The sequence below is a fragment of the Antechinus flavipes genome, chromosome 6 (genome assembly GCF_016432865.1).
Source record: "Antechinus flavipes isolate AdamAnt ecotype Samford, QLD, Australia chromosome 6, AdamAnt_v2, whole genome shotgun sequence".
Taxonomy (NCBI): domain Eukaryota; kingdom Metazoa; phylum Chordata; class Mammalia; order Dasyuromorphia; family Dasyuridae; genus Antechinus; species Antechinus flavipes.
In genome coordinates, this window is record NC_067403.1 from 166,133,877 (window position 1) to 166,157,721 (window position 23,845).

The following is a 23,845-nucleotide window of genomic DNA, read 5'->3' on the forward strand; positions in this document are numbered from 1 at the left end:
CCTTGACCATCTACATGCTCTTTTTTTTCCTCTGGGATGACTTCTTTCCCATTTCCTTCTGTCAAAAATCTGACCTTTTTTCTAAGGCTCAGCTAAAATCTGACTTTCTCCATGAAGCCTTTCCAACTTGAAAAAGCCCTCTAGATTCTTGAGATTCCATTCTTTCCTAATTTTCCTCTACTCTATCTGATCTTTTCTTCTCTTTTTCTGGATCTGCCTCCACATCACACCTTCTAACCACAGGTGTCCTGGACCAGAGCTCTGTCCTATGTCTCTCTTTGTCTATACTACTAAATTTAATAATATTATCTCCCATGCATTTAATTACCATCTCTATACTGCTGATTCTGAAATCTACCTTACCTGCTCCAAACTTTCTGCTGATATCTAACCTCACATTTCCAACTGTCTTTCAGCCATCTTGAATTCAGTGCCTAGTTGACATCTTAAACTCACTTTTGTAAATGTACATAATATTGTACATGCTTTCTCTTACCACCATTGTAGTGTAGATCCTCATCACTTCATTCCTGGATTATTACAATAGCCTATGTGACTTGCTCCTTTAATTCCTCATCTATAAAATAGGCATAGTAGTACTTTGAGGCATCTGAGGAAAAAATTATAATTTCCACAAAATGGAATAGACAACTGTGAATTAATAATTCATGAAGGTTTATCAAGCTGGGAATATGCAAAGCAATATACCGTTAGGCCAGAGTTCCAAAGATTTTTTGAGACAAGATTGTGTCATACTTGTATGTGAATAGCCTTAAGTCCAAGTGACTTCTGGAAAGGAAACAGTCTTTTTAGACATAAAAATTCTGAGATGTACATTTACACATAGGCAACATTATTTCATAGGCATATCTCACGAGTATGCAGAATTGATACATGGAGAAAGCATGTATCAATGTTGAATGAGTGAATGAATTTAACTGATGAATCTAGAGTTACAAGATAATTTGAATTTAATTTCTGATCTACATCCATTTATTAGAAAGCAATTAAGAATTCAGTAATAAGGCTAAGGAAGAAATCCCTGTTTCCTCCTTAGTCTTACAATTGTTTTCATGTTACACATTTGTCACTTCAGTTTAATGTGTCATTATGGTAATGTGTATTTATGGTGTAACGAAATATTGCAAAGGTGGGTAGCTAGGTGGTGCAGTAGATAGAGCACCAGCCTAGAAGTCAGGAGGACCTGAGTTCAAATCTCGTCTCAGACATTTAACACTTCTTGGGCAAGTCACTTAACTCCAATTCCCTAAAAAAAAAAAAAAAAAAAAAGAAATATTGCAAAGTAATATTTTCCTTTCTTTTTTTGTAGGGAAACTGGAAACATCAAGAGTTTAGTTTTCCCAGTTATGTATCTAAATGAGGTAAGTCTCAAAAGAATATTATGGACATGTTTGAGAAGATTGGGGTTCTTCAATTAGAAGAATGGTTTATTGGCTGTCTAATTTTTAGAAAATATATCTGTAATTTAAAGAGGATTAAAAGAAGAGTTTGGTGATTAAAAAAAACAAATGCACAACCAAACAAACAAAAAACCCACATTTATTTGTCTTCATATAGACAATTTCTGGTGATATGTCACATGAACCTACTTCTGTAGGTTTCTGAGATTCAAAATATGGGGCAGATTGCAATATCAAGAATTAGGAGAGAGAGCAGAAAGAAATACATTTTATTTTTAGGGTAATAACTGTGAAAGAGAAAGTTCTAGAAGAAATTAGCAGTGTAAAAGAATATAACAATGAAATAAAATTGTGATCAGCAGTTATTAAAATGTGATGGTGTGTATATGTGTACATTTATACACACATATAGTTATTTCTTCCACTCACAACTTTTCCTATTTCAGTTTTAATGAATTATATGTTAGTATTAGAAATTAGATGTATAAAATTTAGATTTCTGAGATTTTGAACTTTTTTGTATGTTGTCTGTGACTCCTACAAAACTGCCCTCCTAATTCCCATTTAATTTCATATCTGGATTTTCCAGATTTTATGTGGATTTTTCAGATGGTGGGGCTGCCACTCGTCTAACCCTTCACAATGTGGAAGAGATAACTGTACACATATATTATATATGAAAAACTGATTTATATGTGTATCTACCTATGTGCATATATGAATACACATAGATACATATACATGTGTATATTTATTTCAGTTTGTATGTTACTAAAGATTAAAAAATCCCAGCTCTTGAACTGAAAGGTACACCATCTAGTCCAACCTCCTCATTTTACAAATGAGGAAATTAGGGAGATTTGCTTGATGTCATATAAATAATAGATTTTAGAGGCACGATTTGAACCCATGGCATCTGGCTCCATATTATTTCCATTGCACTAAAACAACAACAATAACAAAGCAAATCTCTTACTTTCTTCACAGCAACATTGAAAAACATTTTTATACTAATTACTTCCTCTTTAAGGAAGTTAATAGGGATGTATTCATTCAAATACAGAAGGAAGATGGGATTAAATTAATGACTCAGATGAAGTTTAGGGATTACTTACAGGCTTTAATTACAGCTATTTTGAGTAACTATCAGGGAGAGTCCCAATTTAAAGTAAAGGAATGATTTAGCAAGACATTATAAAAAGAACATCCCTGGATGGGTCTTCATTAGTATTCAGAAAATCTGGTCTCCTTACGGTCTTTGTTTCTCATCAGCAATAATATCAAGGCATCATAGTAACCTAGATCATGCTTTAGACAAAATGTGGGAATTATTCATTGTGTCCCAAAATCTTTGTGAAAAATGATTCATTTGGATCCTTCCTTTATTCTAATCAGTATTAATCAATTTGATTTGATTTCCTAGGGATAATGATTAAAAATTCTGTATATTAGGCCCCAGAGCTATGAACTTCAAATTGCAAATTCACTTGCTTAATTATAGGAAGCCAATTATAAGAAAAACTTGGAAAGTCCTCCTTGAACTCAAGCAGAGTAAAATGTATTGTGTACATAACACATAGTAATAGCAAAGTTGTGAAGTGATCGGCTGTGAATGACTCTACTATTCTCAGCAATACAATGATCTAAGACTACTCCGAAGGACGTAAGATGAAAAATGCTATCCACAACTGATTGTCTGAATACAGATTGAAGTATATATATATATTTTTTACTTTCTTTTTTTTCTTGAGGGTTTTTTTTTTTTTGAGGGGGGAAAGGGGAGATCCATATTTTCTTTTGCAACATGACTTTTATGGAAATGTTTAGTATAACTTCACATGGACCTTTTCAATGAGAGGCAGGGTGGGGTGGAAGGGGTAAAATCTGTAACTCAAAAAATTTAAAACAAATATAAAAAATAGAGAAAAAATCATAAGAAGCTAACTGGAGGCCCTCTGCCCTTGTTTTTCCTTGTCATAGTGTCACAGACCATAGTCTAGTGTGGCAGAAGTAACTCAATTACATGGAAAGTCCCCCAACTTATTTTTGTGCCTCCAGACTACTCTTTCTTGTCCAACATGAGCAGATGACCATCTTATGACAACTAAGTCAGTGGAGATGTCTGTGTTTCCCCCAACCCGAGACTTTCATTCTGATGTACCATTTCTAACAGATGTATCATTTTTGGCCTACAAAGCAATGTTTATCAATCAGTTGGTTTCTGTATTTCATGTAATCCCTTTAAAGTATCAAATCTAGAATCAAGCCTTATACAAATAAGGCTCTGGAAAAAAGAATGCATCTCAGATCGTGAAGAAAATCTGAGGTCTGCTTCTTTAGAGGGGACCATAGACTATCTGATAAAGTGCCCTTGGCTGAGAGCTCTGGCCTCAGTGATTTTTTTGCAGTTTGAGCAATTATAAAAATTATCATGCACTCACTCAAAAATATGTTTCTCTCACATGGAATTTTCCCCTATTCACATTCATTCATTCCTTATGACTTAACATGCAAATCAGATTGCTCAAAAGAACAATCACAATTTGAATGTACTTAAGACACCTGTTACTTAAAGAAATATTGCAAATCCAGATTCTGTTGTATATCTTCTCCCTTCAGTTGGCCCCCTCAGTTCTGAGGAAGAAAGCCAAGTTTTGTTCCCTTCAATTATGTTCCCATGGGTAGGCCCTCTTTTCAAGAGCAGCCATCATAAATCCACTGGCTAAAGCCTCAACTTAGGGATAATGAAAGAGACCCTACTCTCATGAAGCATACTTCTACTGAGGAAGTTAAGATGTTTGTAGCAGGAAAAGGAAGATATCTACTGTGGTCCAAACTGGATGAAAATATAATAGGGAAATATTTAACAAAATAAATGAAAATATAATGAAACATAAGTAATGCTGATAGGTGTTTTTCTATGTGAACACAAGGATACTTATATATGATTTAGGGGCCCCCGTTTCTATCTCAGTTTGACCATACTAGCTTAAAGGATGACAGATTGTATTTTCTGAAGCAGACTGGAGGGAAGAAACTATCAAGAAAGGGAGAACAAATATACAACCCTGAGATATCTCCCTGAGTGAGAGCTACTCTGACCAAAGGGAATGTCTGTCCCTCTCTTTCCAGAGTGTTCTTATCGATAAAGATTCTGCAACAAAACTCAAGTCCGTAATAAACACCACTATGGTCATCACCAACATCCCCTACATCATCATGGCTCTGGGAGTACTCTTAGGTTTGATCTTTACCTGGATGGCATGCAAAGGACAAGGGGCGACAGAAGAGGTGAGTGAGTGGTTGCTATGGTCTATTGATCATTCTATGGGATAATCACAGCTGAAAGATTAAATATCACCAAGTTATAGATGGCATGAGGCTTACACTCAGGGTCCTAATACTGAACAGAAAAATTCCTTGTTCACATCACAGCATAAATAGGGAGTAAGGAGACCAATTTAAAGATGGAGTTGGCATTTGAGAAGTTTTGACAAAAACTTCTGGGAAAACTAGAAAGAAGCATGGAAAAATTATATTCAAACCAACATCTTTGATGTTACAATAAACTCAAATGATTGTATTATTTAAATATAAAAAGATAATATCATTTAAAAATTAGAGAAGGGAAGAAGATGTCTTTCAGAACTATAAAAAATTCTTACCTGAACAAAAATAGAATGGGCAATTTTAATTACATAAAATTGAAATTATTTTGGACAACCAAAGTTACTGGAAGTTAAAATTAGTTCGCCAGCAAACATATTAACAATTTAATATGAACCAGACCTATGCTAAGTGTGGGTAATACAAATAGAGTCAGAAATAGCTCCTGTCCCCAAGGAACTTACATTATAATATGGGAAGCAGCATATTAATAATGTTATTTGCAAGATTCATTTAGAGGAGATGGAAGGAAAACAATTCAAGAAAAATCTTCAACTTTATCTTTCTCTAATAAAGATATAATTCCCAAGAGAAAAAATAATGATGCAAACATGTAAGAAAAAGAGACATTCCCAAAAGACAAGTTGGCCAAAGTATAACAACAATTTTTTTGTTCTCAAGTGAAAAACACAAGCTATTAGTGACCTTAGTAAGAAAAGATCCAAATCATCAATAAAAAAAATTTGTGGTTTAAAATAACACCAAGGTTCCACTAGATTGGAATATCCATTAGATTGGTGAAAATGACAATTGTTGGAGGGGATGTGAAAGGATAGTCACTAATGCAGAGTGGATGGAGTTGTAAATTTGTCTACTAAAAAGTCACTAAACTGTGCGTACCCTTTGACATTCATATTGCTACTAGGCTTATGTCCAAAAGAAATGAAAGACAGAGGGAAAGGACTCATATATACTAAAATATTTCTGATGGTACTTTTGTGGTAGCTAAGAAGTAGAAACTGAGGGAGTGCTCATCAGTTGTGGAAAGAGTCAAAGAATTGTGATTTTTTGAATGGGACAGAATATTTTTGTGCTGTAAGAAATAAGTGTCACAGAAAACAACAGTAAAATTTACATGAATGAATGCAAACTGAAATTAACTAATTCAGAATAATATTTTACATGATAACTACAATAATAATGTAAAAGAAAAGTACACTGAAGATTTTCACAACTGATCAAATAGCAATTGATTAGTGAGGAAAAGGAGTTACTCCCTCTTAGAAGAAAATGGATGGACTAGAAATGCTAGATGATGAATGCAATTTTGGCCGAGGTTTAGATAGGTGTTTTGCTTGATATTGATCTATTCCACACACATACATACACCTAAAAGCATCAATAAGACATTTTTAGTTTATAGAAAGAAACAAAGAAGTAGATAAAAACAAATACAAGAATTTTGTTACTACTTCATTAAATTAGGGATTAAGGCAGGAGGGGAATCTGAATCCAAATCTTCCTGGTTGTATGTAAGTCATTCAATATATAAACGTGTATACACACATATATGTATATATATTTATATATACATTACACATATAGATAAATGTTCATATATGTGTAGAGATATATAGGTATATCACTATATAAATATATATCTGTGTGAATTTATATGAGAGGTAGCATGGATTCCAGAAAGATACGAGTTCAGAGTCTCTCTGTTGTCATAGGTTATCTGTGTGACCTTGGCCAAATCATTTGACCTCTCAACATTCTAGATAATTCTCTAAGATTATAAATGACAGAGAATGTATCCATCTGAACTAGTAGAGAGTTCTCTCTACTCCAGTGAAATCAGGAATCCAGTATTTTAAAAAAATGTGTCTTGGTAGGGAAACACATACACACGTCTTTTTTTTTTTTTTAATAATAGCTTTTTATTTTCAAAACATATGCATAATTTTCAACATTCATCTTTGCAAAAGCTTGTTTTCCTCTCTCCTCCCCTCCTCCCCTATAATGCAGTATAGGTTAAACATGTGCAATTCTTCTATACATATTTACACAATTATCACGTTGTACAAGAAAAATCAGATCAAAAAGGAAAAAAAAATAAGAAAAAACAAACAAGCAAACAAACAACAAAAGGTGAAAATACTATGTTGCAATCCCCATTCAGTCCCCCTAGTCCTCTCTCTAGATGCAGATGGCTCCCTCCATCACAATTCTATTGGAATTGGCCTGAATTACTTCCTTGTTGAAAGAGCCACATCCATTATAGTTATGAGGTAATGAATAGTAGGTACTTCTGGATTCTCAAAGGTTCTGCCCACAGGAGTCAGCGCTAATAATTTCATTTACCCCATCATTTACTTGTAGCCAGGACTAGCACTCTCTGTACTATGGCGTCACTTAGCTGCCCGTAAAGGAGAAGCCCAAGAAGGTCTTAGCAAACTGGAAGGGTCTTTAGTATCAATAGAGCAATGAACTGTGTCCATGCTGGTAAACGTTTAACAACCAGCTCTGGTGGCAAGGAACCAGGCTGAGGAATGAAGTATGAGGAGACAATGAGATGGTGAGGGGAAGGGGGAATGGAGGTACAGATCACTCACTTTTGAGTCTAATCTGCATTATTTATACTTTATCAGTTTCTTAAGTCTAGAAAAAATAGTCACTCAAGATCTGATTTGGAGTATTTGCTAAATTTCAGAGGTATAAACATTCACACTGAAAATTCAACATGGAACTTACTAACTTACATGGAACTTACAGACTGCGTTTCCATCTTCTGAGGAAAAGCCTAGCTAAATTTGGATAGGCTTCTCACCACAGTGCTAGCCACAATATAATAAATTCTTTTAGCCAAAGGAGATTTGCGACCTATTGGTAGAAGAATACCCATATGCATGAAACTGTAAATTTATAAACTATCGGAGTAAATGTAGTGTGTTAAGTGCAGGTTAGTTACTTCAGATTCTTTTTGAATGAGCCCTAAAGCTTCCCATAATGGGAAGCTAACTAGTACAGTAGATAGAGTGCTAGCTCTGGAATCAGAAAGGCTCATCTTCATGAATTTAAATTTGACTTCAGACACTTGCTGTGCGACACCAAGCAAATCATTTAACTCTGTTTGCTCCAGTTTCTCATTTCTAAAATGAGCTGGAGAAGGAAATGGCAAACAACTACAGTATCTCTGCCAAGAAAACTTCAAATAGAGTCATAGAGTCAGAAATGAAAGCACAAAAATAAACAGGTTTCCTAGAAAGCTCTCCTGACAGGTTGAGCAATTTTTCTTTCCATCTCAACCCAATAGTGTAAGGTAGTAAAGATTTTTTTTTTTTAAAGTAAAGCAGAGTGTAATTTTTAGCCATGTCCTGTTTGTACAGGAATCATAGGACTGGTTTTCTGAGCCAAGATTTTATTTTGAACTCTTTTGATCAGCTCCTTCTTGTCTGCCTTTTCAGTCCTTAGAAAAAATGACTGGATCTCTAGAACCTGACCATTCTTTCCTCCTTGTGTTGTGTATTCCTCAGGGCACTGCTGATGAAAGAGCACCCCTCATGAGGACCTGAGATCTTCTCTACTATTTGAGCTTGGTGAATGAACTATGCAAGCAGACAAAATTCCAACCACTACTTCCTTGGGAAAGCATCTTTGTGTTCATCAACAAGTCAGTCAATTAAGCATTTATTAAGTGCTTACTGTGTGCCAGCCACTGTGCTAAGTGTAGGGGATTCAGACATAAGCAAAAAGAAAAGATAGCCCCATCCCTCAAGGAGCTTACTTTCTAATAATCAGCTAATTAATTAATTTGATGCACTATTGATATGGGGGGAAATACATCATCAGTGTTCCAGCTGGCTGCTAAATTACCTTTGAAGAACTGACTGACAATGGCTGGTGACTATACTTCTGAAATCATACAGCCCATTGCAAGTTGCTTTGTGTTCATGTTTGTGGCGGGCATTTTAAATAAATACTCTAAGTATTAATGATTTGGGGGTTGTTGGAATGCTAGAAGTTTCATATCACCTGTTGTGGTTAAAATGTCTCTGCATCTTGTTAGATATTGGGACTAATCTCATTTTTAAAGATACTATATACCCCTAAAAACCCAACTTTAGTTACCACTTCATCTTCTCATTTTAAAACCAATCATTGTATAGGATCATTGTATAGCTGGATCTTCCCTGCTACTTATGGATGAGATCTTTGTAATAATCAGTGAAGATGCCTCCCTATACAAACTGTAATCAACTATTAACACCACATTTGAGAATGACTGAATCATGGCTGGACATGTTTCTGAGTCATGGCCTTCGACTCACTTCTTAAAAGGAGAGGAAAGGAGGAGCCACAGCTGAGATAGGAGAGAAACTCTCTCCAGAAGCTTAGGCTCAAGATTCCCCCCTCCAAGAAAAAGCCTGCACTTCTTTGAGGCTCTCCTGGGGATGCCCATGGCTCAGGAGAGGAAGGAACCATGTGACAGGGGAATATTTATTCCAAGACAAATGAAGCAATCCCTAGACCAAGCTTTCTGGATGCTGTGGAACACAACACTGAGTTCCTGGACCAAGCAGAAGAATTTGAAATCAATAAGAGCTGGAGCTGAAGAGGGGCAAGAGACAGCTTTCAATGAGACAAACAGATCTGGGAGCATACCTAGGGGAAGGGGTTAAGAGGCAATGCAATCCTAATGCCCTTGGGGTCAGAAAGATCTGGATTGGAGTCCTCCCTCAGATACCTAGAAGATCCTGGACAAAACTGACCTCTTTGAGCCTTCATTTATAAAACGAAGGGGTTGGATTTGATAAATTCTTAAGTCCCTTCCAACTCCAAATCTATGAGCCTATGATCAATTCTTTAATAATCCTCAGTTCTTTCCCTTGGTTGGGGGCCTTATTCTAGTCCTTAAATCAGGAGGGATCTAAGATGGGAACATGGGGAAGGCCTCAACTGTAAGATGATACCATAAATCTGGAAAACTTTTTAGATTCTTTGGGGGAAGAGGGACTTCCTGGAGGGTAAAGTCAATTCCTTATGACTCCACTGCCTTCCCTGTTCAGGGGCCTTCGTCACTTGGGTAGTCCCTAAGGAGTAGAGACCATGAGAGATGGAAGAAAAATTAGAAGAGTCATTTTTAACAGTTCAGGGACTAAAATGTGAGTCACTACTGTTTTGCATTTTTTGCTGGGTTAAATAAAGTCTTTCCTATATTCAGTATATGTTAGCCTAAGTGATTGCATGGAAGTTGAAGTCTCTCTTTTTTTTTTTTTTTTTTTTTTTTTTGCAAAGATCAGTCAGTTGATAAGAATTTATTATGCACTTATGGTGTGCCAGACACTCTGCCAAGTTTTGGGAATACAAAAAGAAGTAAGACAGTCTCTGCCCTTAGTGAGCTCTCAATTGAATGAGACAAATAAATCAATATGTTCAAACAAACTATATACAGGAGAAATAGAAAGTAATTAAAAGACGACAAGACACTAGAATTAAGAGGGATTGGCAAAAGTGTCTTGGAGGTAGGATTTTAATTGGGACTTGAAGGAAGCTAAGTAAGCTAGAGATGAAAAGGGAGACCATTCCAGGAATGGGGGACAGCTGGAAAGAACACCCAGAACTGTCTCTTGTTTGTGCAACAGCCATTATGCCATTATCATAGGATTGAAGAGTACAGGCCTGTAAGATGTAAGGGGACTGAATCAGACACTATGGTTGCAAAGATCTTGGTAAGAGTTATATTCTAATATTCATAAATTTAGGAGAATGGGGTAAAATGAACCAAATAATGATGTTCTTAAAAGAAGATAACCTGGCTATCAGCATCAACTAAAGAAGGGTTCTTTGAGAGCCTCCCTTCCCCAAGATTCAAGGCAGTTCACATAAATCTAGGTGAATAAACTGGTAAAGTAACTAGTTAGGCAAATGGCTGCTGAGAGTAAGATGTCTACCTCTCTCATAGTAATCTGATTATCTTTAAGAAAAAGTTAATTCTATTTTTAAGCTGACTTAGAGGATCTTAGAATCATAGACCATTCGCTCCTGAAGCTTCCTTTCAACTTATTATAGATGGGAAACTGAACTTCTAAACGCCACGTAGCTAATTAGTGACAGGATTATTGATTAGTGTCCCCTCTCCAGAGTCCTAAATTAAGGATCTTTCCATGTCTACTCCACTATCCCTACAGAAACTTTTGGACTTAAGACATTTATGCTAGGTAGGGATGAGAGTAAAAGGGATTATATATGAGGATGGTAGACAGATGGTATAGAAAACCTTTGATAGGATTAATGCTCATTCCAGAAGTTTGGGCATGCACATGTATTCCCTTGCTTGTCAAAATTACTGCAGACATATATGAACAATTTAAAATTAAAATTGAAGAAAACTATTTTGGGTACTTGAGCAGGAATAATGATAGTGTTATAAAAATATGAAGACATTATATTATGACATTGTTCTCATCTGAGGTTTCACTTTAGTAAAAGATTCACTCAGTATTTTCCTTGAATAAAAAAATCTTAAATCAGTTTGAGAGAGGGATAGTAATTTTTGGAAACTAAAATCATTTGAAAAGTTTTTGTTTGTTTGTTTATGGTGACCAAACTAGGAATGAGAATACCTTTTTGTCTTATTTAATTAAAAGAGCTATCTCTGTTTATTTTTGAGCAGATCAAATGGGCAGTGGTTGGTTTCAGGAAGATATTTTCACCAAGAGTGCCCGAGCAGTGGTGTACCTAATTGTTCTCTTTGGTTAAAAAAAAAATTGTAAGCTTAAACTATGTACCTTTTTTTGGTTGTTCTTTGTGAAATTTCTTCTTTTGTTTCATAACTATAAAATTTAAGTTAGAAGTTACTTGGGGAAAAGGGAATATTTTGATAAGAAGGAGGATCTAATCCTCTTTCCAAGAAGAAATGCTCACATATAGTCTCTGACAGATTTTGGCTAAAATTCAGAATATAAATTATTTTCCTTCATATAGTACTCTATTAGAAACAAATCAAATCAACGAGCTTTTTATTAAGTACCTATATGCCAGGGACACAAAGACAGACAAAAAACAGTTTCTGTTTCAAGGAGCCTTCATCTAATAGAAAAGATAAACTGCAAATTAGTAGGTATGAGCAAGTTATAGACATGATAGATTGGAGATAATTATAGAGGAAAGGCACTAGAATTAAGAGGAACTGAAAAAGGCTTCTTGTAGAAGATGAAATTTTAATGTTAAAATTGTTTTAATCTGCAATTGAAGGGAAATTAAATAATACATATTTTTAAAAAAGAAAATAAAATTTTATGTGAGACTTGAAGGACATCAGGAAGTAGAGATGAGGAGGGAAAATGTTCTAGAAACAGAAAAAAAATGTTATCAAACATGTTCTTTCTAATAAGCTGTCATTACTCTGACTAAATCGATCACATAGATCCCTAATGGCTACTTGAAAAATAGCTTATGAGATACTAGCTAATGAAAATTAGAATCCCTGTCTTTCCCCAACTATGGTGTCTCACAACTTTCAGGAAATAATCATCCAGATCCCACTGGCTATTTCTCCCCACAGCATCATGAAGAACACAGGATGAAAAGTGCACATGGATTTTGGCAGCTCTGAAGCAGTTTTGAGTGGGAACTTAAGGTCATTTTTTAGGAAGTATCCCTTGGATCACTGCCACCCATTTAGTGGAGAAATATGTGCCTCTGAACTTCATGGGCCATCCTTTTTGCTGACATGTACTGAATGGGGGTAAATGCCAGGGTATCAAATACAGCTAGCAAGATCACTAGGAAGCAAAAGTGGAACAGATAGGACCACAGCACAAGGGCCTTCTTACTTTTCCTATAAATCCACCTTATATTTAACTTTAAGAACTCTTGAGAACTTATTTTGATTATCAAGGATCATCATCTACTTCAAAATACAATCTTCATTACAATAACAGCTAGCAATTATTTATGTAATACTTTAAAATTTGCAAAATACTTTATAATTATTTCATTTTGTCCCCCTAAGAATCCTGAGTAGGAGGTTATTATCCCCATTTTACAGATGAGAAAACTGAGGTAGGTAGAAATTAAGTGATTTGTCCAGAGTCATATAGCTATCAAGAATCCAAATCTAGAGTTTTATCTACTGTACTACCCAGCTGCCTTATTTGGTCATACCATAAGGTGGTACAATCTTTAGGTTTTCAGAAAACATTTGGTATGTTTTTAGTAGAAAACAATTTCTTTATGTGTTGAAATATCAGTATAATCATTTGATCTTCCCTTGTTACTATTCTTAGCCTATGTGGTTTTTTTTAATTTAAATTTTAAAAAAGTATTGAATAGCCTGTGATTTTAAAGGGCTTCTACATGTATGTCTACGTGGTGCTAAAGGATGATATTTGATTTGAAATCTCTAATTGATTTGTGCCAATTTTCTTGCTGTGAACTAAATGCATTTTAAAGAATATTTCCCTTCAAAACTTATGCACATTAAGGACAGATGGATCCACTAAGGGACCAAACATTGGGCATAAGAGGGAGAAGCCTTCCTCTCCATTCAATATACTCAGTTTTGAGTGGATGCTAACAAAGTCCTTGGATTGTCAACAAGCAAGCATTTGTTAGTCAACAAGCATTTATATTGAGTGCTTACTATATATGCAAGGTACTATGATTAATATTGGAAATAGAATATAAAGGAGGAAAAAGTCCTTGCTTTCAAGGAGCATGAGGGAGACTGGATGGGGAGATATAGGATCTTGGAAAGGGTGGCTGGGGAAGTAATTTATTTACACATGAAAGTCAGCAAATCCAGGAGTGGAGCCTGAAGGTGTGAACCTGGCTGATCTGGGTACTTGCTTAAAATATAGGTTCTGAAAAGAATTGACCAATCAGAGCAAGAGGTTCCAGGGATCTTCCAAACAATTTTCTTCCAATCTGATTATAAAACTATTCCACCTTTAGGCATAAATCTTTATTTTTTTTTTTATTCTGTGCCATTATTCATTGGTCATGTGTTGCCACCTATTTTTGTTCATCAGGAAGTGTTGCATTGCAACGAGGGTGGCCCAGACCTGTAATTCTTCAGACATTGTGATATTTCATGACTTGCGGCCATATAATATTCTCATAAAAATGCCAGCATTAAAAAAGATATGCCTAGCAGTCACCAAAACCATCTGGTATTGGCTTAGAAATAGATTAGTTGATCAGTGGAAAAGGTTAGGTTCACAAGACAGAATAGTCAACTATAGCAATCTAGTGTTTGACAAACCCAAAGATTCTAAATTTTGGGATAAGATTTCATTATTTGATAAAAACTGCTGGGATAACTGCCACCCATTTAGTGGAGAAATATGTGCCTCTGAACTTCATGGGCCATCCTTTTTGCTGACATGTACTGAATGGGGGTAAATGCCAGGGTATCAAATACAGCTAGCAAGATCACTAGGAAGCAAAAGTGGAACAGATAGGACCACAGCACAAGGGCCTTCTTACTTTTCCTATAAATCCACCTTATATTTAACTTTAAGAACGCTTGAGAACTTATTTTGATTATCAAGGATCATCATCTACTTCAAAATACAATCTTCATTACAATAACAGCTAGCAATTATTTATGTAATACTTTAAAATTTGCAAAATACTTTTTAATTATTTCATTTTGTCCCCCTAAGAATCCTGAATAGGAGGTTATTATCCCCATTTTACAGATGAGAAAACTGAGGTAGGTAGAAATTAAGTGATTTGTCCAGAGTCATATAGCTATCAAGTATCCAAATCTAGAGTTTTATCTACTGTACTACCCAGCTGCCTTATTTGGTCATACCATAAGGTGGTACAATCTTTAGGTTTTCAGAAAACATTTGGTATGTTTTTAGTAGAAAACAATTTCTTTATGTGTTGAAATATCAGTATAATCATTTGATCTTCCCTTGTTACTATTCTTAGCCTATGTGGTTTTTTTTAATTTAAATTTTAAAAAAGTATTGAATAGCCTGTGATTTTAAAGGGCTTCTACATGTATGTCTACGTGGTGCTAAAGGATGATATTTGATTTGAAATCTCTAATTGATTTGTGCCAATTTTCTTGCTGTGAACTAAATGCATTTTAAAGAATATTTCCCTTCAAAACTTATGCACATTAAGGACAGATGGATCCACTAAGGGACCAAACATTGGGCATAAGAGGGAGAAGCCTTCCTCTCCATTCAATATACTCAGTTTTGAGTGGATGCTAACAAAGTCCTTGGATTGTCAACAAGCAAGCATTTGTTAGTCAACAAGCATTTATATTGAGTGCTTACTATATATGCAAGGTACTATGATTAATATTGGAAATAGAATATAAAGGAGGAAAAAGTCCTTGCTTTCAAGGAGCATGAGGGAGACTGGATGGGGAGATATAGGATCTTGGAAAGGGTGGCTGGGGAAGTAATTTATTTACACATGAAAGTCAGCAAATCCAGGAGTGGAGCCTGAAGGTGTGAACCTGGCTGATCTGGGTACTTGCTTAAAATATAGGTTCTGAAAAGAATTGACCAATCAGAGCAAGAGGTTCCAGGGATCTTCCAAACAATTTTCTTCCAATCTGATTATAAAACTATTCCACCTTTAGGCATAAATCTTTATTTTTTTTTTTATTCTGTGCCATTATTCATTGGTCATGTGTTGCCACCTATTTTTGTTCATCAGGAAGTGTTGCATTGCAACGAGGGTGGCCCAGACCTGTAATTCTTCAGACATTGTGATATTTCATGACTTGCGGCCATATAATATTCTCATAAAAATGCCAGCATTAAAAAAGATATGCCTAGCAGTCACCAAAACCATCTGGTATTGGCTTAGAAATAGATTAGTTGATCAGTGGAAAAGGTTAGGTTCACAAGACAGAATAGTCAACTATAGCAATCTAGTGTTTGACAAACCCAAAGATTCTAAATTTTGGGATAAGATTTCATTATTTGATAAAAACTGCTGGGATAACTGGAAATTAGTATGGCAGAAATTAGGCAAGGACCCACACTTAACACCACATACCAAGATAAGATCAAAATGGGTCCATGACCTAGGCATAAAGAACGAGATTATAAATAAATTAGAAGAACATAGGATAGTTTATCTCTCAGACTTGTGGAGGAGAAAGAAATTTGTGACCAAAGATGAACTAGAGACCATTACCAATCACAAAATAGAAAATTTTGATTATATCAAATTAAAAAGCCTTTGTACAAACAGAACGAATGCAAACAAGATTAGTAGGGAAGTAACTAACTGGGAAAACATCTTTACAATTAAAGGTTCTGATAAAGGCCTCATTTCCAAAATATATAGAGAACTGACTCAAATTTATAAAAAATCAAGCCATTCTCCAATTGATAAATGGTCAAAGGATATGAACAGACAATTTTCAGATGAAGAAATTGAAACTATTACCACTCACATGAAAGAGTGTTCCAAATCACTATTGATCAGAGAAATGCAAATTAAGACAACTCTGAGATATCACTACACTCCTGTCAGATTGGCTAAGATGACAGGAAAAAACAATGATGAATGTTGGAGGGGATGCGGGAAAACGGGGACATTGATGCATTGTTGGTGGAGTTGTGAACGAATCCAGCCATTCTGGAGAGCGATCTGGAATTATGCCCAAAAAGTTATCAAACTGTGCATACCCTTTGATCCAACAGTGTTTCTATTGGGCTTATACCCCAAAGAGATACTAAAAAAGGGAAGGGGACCTGTATGTGCCAAAATGTTTGTAGCAGCCCTGTTTGTAGTGGCTAGAAACTGGAAAATGAATGGATGCCCATCAATTGGAGAATGGCTGGGTAAATTGTGGTATATGAACGTTATGGAATATTATTGCTCTGTAAGGAATGACCAGCAGGATGAATACAGAGAGGCTTGGAGAGACCTACATGGACTGATGCTAAGTGAGATGAGCAGAACCAGGAGATCATTATACACTTCGACAACGATATTGTATGAGGATGTATTCTGATGGAAGTGGATTTCTCTGACAAAGAGACTTAACTGAGTTTCATTGGAGAAATGATGGACAGAAACAGCTACACCCAAAGAAGGAATACTGGGAAATGAATGTGAACTATTTGCAATTTTGATTTTCTTCCCGAGTTATTTTTACCTTCTGAATCCAATTCTCCCTGTGCAACAAGAGAACTGTTTGGTTCTGCAAATATGTATTGTATCTAGGATATACTGCAACATGTTTAGCATATATAGGACTGCTTGCCATCCTGGGGGGGGGGGGGGGGAGGAGGGAGGGAGGGGAAAAAACGAAACATAAGTGACTGCAAGAGATAATGTCGTGTAGAAATTATCCTGGCATGGATTCTGTCAATGCGAAGTTATTATTAAATAAAATAAAATTTATTATAAAAAAAAAAAAAAAAAAAAAAAAAAAAAAAAAAAAAAAAAAAAAAAAAAAGATATGCCTACCTTTCAAGGGGAAGCTTGGGATCATTTAAAGCATTCAAGTTTCCCAAATAATTCAACCTTTCTATTTAATACTAGATCCATTCCCAGTTCGTCTGAAGAACATACAGTGATGATCAGTATTTTATAATGATCCTCTGACTGTATACCACTGTCCAGACAATATTTCAGCCACTTGTTTTTAGTTCTATGCATAGTGAAGTTGGACCATCCTAATGTGATTGGGTAACTCCTTTAGAAGTTTGCAATCAATATCATGTGAAGGATATCTAAAGAACCCCTACCTCTACAGGGAATCTGTCTTCCTTTAGACTTTGATCAGGTTCAGAAAAGACACATTTGACAAGAGTATACCTCATTTTATTCTTCTCTAGATATCAATATTCAGAAAACCATGAGACAAGATCATCTCTATCGCAGCTTTCAAGGAATTTTGACCTAGGCATGGGAGACAGCTTAGTAAGGAGAGAGCCTTTGAAAGGTGGCATTTTGTTTTGGCCAATATGCTCTCCCAGGACAGTAGACACAGACCCCTGTGAAAGGTGGTGAGCAGATGAGCACATCTTAAAACAGTGAGAATCAGTAGAGGAGGAAAAATGGCTTATAGAAAACCTGCAAGATCTAGCCAAACCCAATCAGTTTTGTACTCATACCTTCTGGATGACTTGGCTTAGGTCTTTTATTGGGCTCTCTCCACTAGTCATTTTTTTTCTTTAAGATATTACAGACAAGATTTTGCATTTATAAATATAAGGTCACATTTTGTGATGAACTCCTGTTAATTTGGGGGGGGGGGCGTAGAAAAGCCAGTTTCAGATTATTTGCTCATTTATAAGATTATCTCATCATTCCATTTTTTTTTTTTTTGTAAGACCTGAAAATCAAATTGAGCAAATACATTGAGAACCACTTCCTTTGCAAGAGAATCTGTGGTCAACCTATGAACAACTGCAGCCAATTAATATGTGCTACTAATTGGTAACACTTATTTGAAAGGCAGAATGGCTTGAAACCTAGAGAATCTGCTTTGAAGTCAGCAAAAACTGGAGTTTCTCTCCTACCTCTAACACATGATGGCTATGTCACTTTGGGAAGGTTCTTAGCCACTTAGGATCCCAACCAAGTCTCTAAAGCTCTAAATTGCAGAATAGTTTGCACTTGTAGATGGGGGTTGTCTGTATCAATGAAACAAATCATAGGTCAAGGTCTTTACAAACTTTAGTCTTGTCAACATCATAGGGAAATTAGTGGTCAGTGTTATTCAATTTGTAAATGGAGGATATTAGTTACTGGAACCTAAATCTCTTTTGTCTCTGATACATAATAGGTGCTTAGGAAGATATTAAATGTTAGAACTTAAATCTCTTGATTTTATCCCTGGTACACAATAGGACCTTAATAAATATTTATAGACTGGCTGACTGCTGTGGCAGTTGCTACCACATGACTTTTTCTTCTTGTCCTTGAAAGGAAAAACCATTAAAAAGCCAAACAGAATAATTAGCCACTCTTGGGGCTTTTATTTCAAAATAAATCGTTGATTATAAAATTTAAGTTAATTATTTGAGATTTGATGTTTATAAAAAATGATCTTCCGAGTTATTTTTACCTTCTGAATCCAATTCTCCTGTGCAACAAGAGAACTGTTTGGTTCTGCAAATATGTATTGTATCTAGGATATACTGCAACATGTTTAGCATATATAGGACTGCTTGCCATCCTGGGGGGGGGGGGAGGAGGGAGGGAGGGGAAAAAACGAAACATAAGTGACTGCAAGAGATAATGTCGTGTAGAAATTATCCTGGCATGGATTCTGTCAATGCGAAGTTATTATTAAATAAAATAAAATTTATTATAAAAAAAAAAAAAAAAAAAAAAAAAAAAAAAAAAAAAAAAAAAAAAAAAAAAAGATATGCCTACCTTTCAAGGGGAAGCTTGGGATCATTTAAAGCATTCAAGTTTCCCAAATAATTCAACCTTTCTATTTAATACTAGATCCATTCCCAGTTCGTCTGAAGAACATACAGTGATGATCAGTATTTTATAATGATCCTCTGACTGTATACCACTGTCCAGACAATATTTCAGCCACTTGTTTTTAGTTCTATGCATAGTGAAGTTGGACCATCCTAATGTGATTGGGTAACTCCTTTAGAAGTTTGCAATCAATATCATGTGAAGGGTATCTAAAGAACCCCTACCTCTACAGGGAATCTGTCTTCCTTTAGACTTTGATCAGGTTCAGAAAAGACACATTTGACAAGAGTATACCTCATTTTATTCTTCTCTAGATATCAATATTCAGAAAACCATGAGACAAGATCATCTCTATCACAGCTTTCAAGGAATTTTGACCTAGGCATGGGAGACAGCTTAGTAAGGAGAGCCTTTGAAAGGTGGCATTTTGTTTTGGCCAATATGCTCTCCCAGGACAGTAGACACAGACCCCTGTGAAAGGTGGTGAGCAGATGAGCACATCTTAAAACAGTGAGAATCAGTAGAGGAGGAAAAATGGCTTATAGAAGATCTAGCCAAGCCCAATCAGTTTTGTACTCATACCTTCTGGATGACTTGGCTTAGGTCTTTTATTGGGCTCTCTCCACTAGTCATTTTTTTTCTTTAAGATATTACAGACAAGATTTTGCATTTATAAATATAAGGTCACATTTTGTGATGAACTCCTGTTAATTTGGGGGGGGGGGGCGTAGAAAAGCCAGTTTCAGATTATTTGCTCATTTATAAGATTATCTCATCATTCCATTTTTTTTTTTTTTGTAAGACCTGAAAATCAAATTGAGCAAATACATTGAGAACCACTTCCTTTGCAAGAGAATCTGTGGTCAACCTATGAACAACTGCAGCCAATTAATATGTGCTACTAATTGGTAACACTTATTTGAAAGGCAGAATGGCTTGAAACCTAGAGAATCTGCTTTGAAGTCAGCAAAAACTGGAGTTTCTCTCCTACCTCTAACACATGATGGCTATGTCACTTTGGGAAGGTTCTTAGCCACTTAGGATCCCAACCAAGTCTCTAAAGCTCTAAATTGCAGAATAGTTTGCACTTGTAGATGGGGGTTGTCTGTATCAATGAAACAAATCATAGGTCAAGGTCTTTACAAACTTTAGTCTTGTCAACATCATAGGGAAATTAGTGGTCAGTGTTATTCAATTTGTAAATGGAGGATATTAGTTACTGGAACCTAAATCTCTTTTGTCTCTGATACATAATAGGTGCTTAGGAAGATATTAAATGTTAGAACTTAAATCTCTTGATTTTATCCCTGGTACACAATAGGACCTTAATAAATATTTATAGACTGGCTGACTGCTGTGGCAGTTGCTACCACATGACTTTTTCTTCTTGTCCTTGAAAGGAAAAACCATTAAAAAGCCAAACAGAATAATTAGCCACTCTTGGGGCTTTTATTTCAAAATAAATCGTTGATTATAAAATTTAAGTTAATTATTTGAGATTTGATGTTTATAAAAAATGATCTTCAGTTTGGCCTGTCTTATTTCTGCCTCCTCCTAACTTCCTTTTAACTATTTTTCCTTTTTTGTGGCCACTAAAGAAGATATTCAGAATAGTACACATTTAGTTTTTACAATGGACTCATTTAATGTGATTCTAAGAATGCTTGTTTCTACTGTTAATAAAAATAAAATGTTTCACTAATAAAATTATCATTTCTATAAAACTGGATCTAGAATTTTGACTATTTGTCCTAATGGTAGTCTGGAGTTATTCCCAGAAAGCTCAAAGGAATCAGAGAAAAGTTGGAACAAAAGAGTGGGGAATATATTTGTTTTCCCTTGGGCTTCCTCATGCCCACAAATTTGTGGGAGTTTTTAATCTGAAAACATTTGGGAAAAATCTGTGCCCTACTTATTAGCTCTGAAAACTGAAGTAATTGTTTTTTTTAAATACTCCCAAACTTGTAATATAGGATTCACTTTATTCATTCATTTACTAAACAAAATTTAAATATCTCCTGTATGCAGAGAACTACGGTAGGCACTCCTAGATGTACAGTTTAGGCAAGAAACAGTTCCTTTCTCTTAGAACATAGTGTAGATATCATAGCAAAGGGGATGGTAATACATTGCATCTGTTACACTCCAGGCATCATACTTATATAATAATTTTACAAATATTACCTCATTGCTTCTCATAACCCTGTGAGGTATAGTTAATATTATTATTCTCATTTTTACAGTTGAGAAAAACTGAGGCAAACAGATTAAATGACTTGTTACACAGTGTCAGAGGTTATATTTGATTTCAGATATTTCTGACTACAAACTTAGTGTTCTATCTACTGTGCTACCTAGCTATCTCCCATAATTTAAGGGGAATGATATGGTTGAAAAACCAATAAAGAAGATGGACTAGTCAAAAAGGTAGAAAAAGAACCTGGAGAGAAAAGTATCAGAAAAAAAAAAGCACCAAGGAGGAGAATATGATTGATGCCATCAAATACTTTAGGAAGCTCCATGAGGGTGAACATTTCTTTGAAAAGGCCAATTAGGCAATTAGATCTCTGGTAACTTTTGAAAGAGGAGTTTCAATTGCATGAGGAAGGAAGTCATATTGCAAAGGGGTTAAGAGTGAGAGGAGAAAGAGTGGGGCCACCTAGTGTGGAGGTTTTAAAAGTGCAATGTTTGTTCGCTATGTGTCCACATGTGAGATTATAGCATATGGATTGTCTAAATATAGAGAGGATACATTGGTGGCATTCGGGTTATGATATGGTATCTATGCTACCAGGAGACTAGGAACAGGGAAAGAGGCAAGTAATCCTCAGAAGTGAAAGCCAGAGTTGAGTGCTCTTTCCAGAAAAAAAAAAGTCTTTGAGCATATTGGGTTAAAATGATATCCCTCAAATATTTCTGGTCTAGGAGTATGATAGGTTCAGAATAAAAATTGCTTCCCTGATTGTTTTTATGGGGGAAGATAGCCCTTTGCTTCCACTCACCAATCTGGCTTCTTCCCATTCAAAGTGGGTGTTGGTTACCCCCCCCCCTTTCCAAAAAAAAAAAAAAAATATCGAAAATATCAGAATCTCAAGTAACCTAATCTAAGCAAAACAACAAAAGGAAAATTGGATAATTGTGGGTCTGATGAGGGAGCCCCAAAATTCTCTAAAACTCCTTCAAGGAGAAAGTCTCCTTGAAAACGGCCTCTGTAAAAAACCCCGACCCTGCTGGAGGGAAATAAGGCAAACTTCATTCTGTTATCTAAATGGGGCTGGTTGAGTATGGAGTTGGAGATTCTAACCCCATTGAATTGGAGATCAAGTCTAGAAAGACTCATTCAATTCTATTCAATTCCAGCTCAAAATCCACCCACCAGCTCCCATCAGGTGCAGGCCTCAACTTGTAGCCAAGATTATTATTATAAAAAGAGCCAATTTTAAACTCAGTCCTTGCAGAGGACCTAATATTCCATCCCTGGCATAGCATTTCTCTTTCAGCATTACCCTCTCTTCATCCTCACCTATTTCCCTAACAAGATTTTGTACCTCTCTGTCGGGATTTCTCTACTAGAAACTTTACTTCTCTGCCCAGACTTTGCCACTATGGAATTCAGTCTTTCTATTCATGCATAGCAAAATAATAAACTTTTTATCAGTCTAGCTTTTGGGTTTGTAAATTCCTTTAGGAAGGACCTCTGCGCCAGCAGAAGGGGCTCCCACAACTCCCTACCTTGTTTGAATCCCGAGAGGATTTAGGGGAGCCAAACCTCTACCCTAAATCCCAGCCTGCCACTAACCTCATCATTTAACTCCCTCATCACCAGGAACCCTAATCTCTCATTTTGGTTCCCTGAAACTAATCTCATCAGGTCTGCCTGCCTCTAGTCTCCCCCCTGCAATCCATTGTCCAATCACTAAAGTGGTTTTCCTAAAATTCAGGTCTGATCATGTCACTCCCCTACTTAACAAACTGCAGGGACTCCTGATTGTCTCCAGAAGCAAGAACAAAATCTCTACTGTTCGGCTTTCAGAATTTGTCCATCCAAACCCTTACTTCCCACCAGATATGTTTCTATTCAGTGTCACTGACCTCCTGACTATTCTATGGACAATATCTTGGCTCTGGGCACTTTCTGACTGTCCCCCTGCCTGGATGTTTTCTTTCCTCTACCCCCGATACCGAGTTCCCCGGCTGCCTTCAGAACTCCACTAAAATCCTATCTTGTGGAAGTCGCGTCCCTCCTTCCAGAGTTTTCCTTGTCACAACTATTTCCTATTTACCCTGTATAATTTGCTTTGTATGCATTTGCGTTGCTCCTCCCCTCCCCATTAAGTTGTAGGCTTTTTTGAGATCAGGCACTGGCTTTTGCTTCCTTTGTATCTTCAGTGCTTAGCACTGTGTCTAGCATATAGTAGGCACTTACTGTTTGATTATCGATTGATTGATCGAACTAAGAAGGCGTACAGGCCCCTTTCATTCTCGTTTCTGTTTGTGTGACTCAATCTGTTTTCTTAATCTTGGTCTCTAGAACCCTCCTGGGTGGGTGGGTTTCAACGCTGCCTTAATTGAAATTGAGCATCACTTACTTTAAAGGAGGGAGG

General features: G+C 36.0%; 1 protein-coding gene across 1 annotated transcript in view; it reads left to right on the plus strand.

The window, feature by feature from the left end:
* Positions 1-8,806, plus strand: part of SCARB2 (scavenger receptor class B member 2) — a 77,760-nt gene extending 68,954 nt beyond the window's left edge. Inside the window, exons 10-12 of the mRNA XM_051964392.1 lie at positions 1,331-1,382; positions 4,554-4,712; positions 8,345-8,806. Of these exons, the coding sequence (XP_051820352.1) occupies positions 1,331-1,382; positions 4,554-4,712; positions 8,345-8,383 (250 nt within the window). The 3' untranslated portion in view covers positions 8,384-8,806. The remainder of the gene's footprint in view (positions 1-1,330; positions 1,383-4,553; positions 4,713-8,344) is intronic.
* Positions 8,807-23,845: the final 15,039 nt, after the last annotated feature.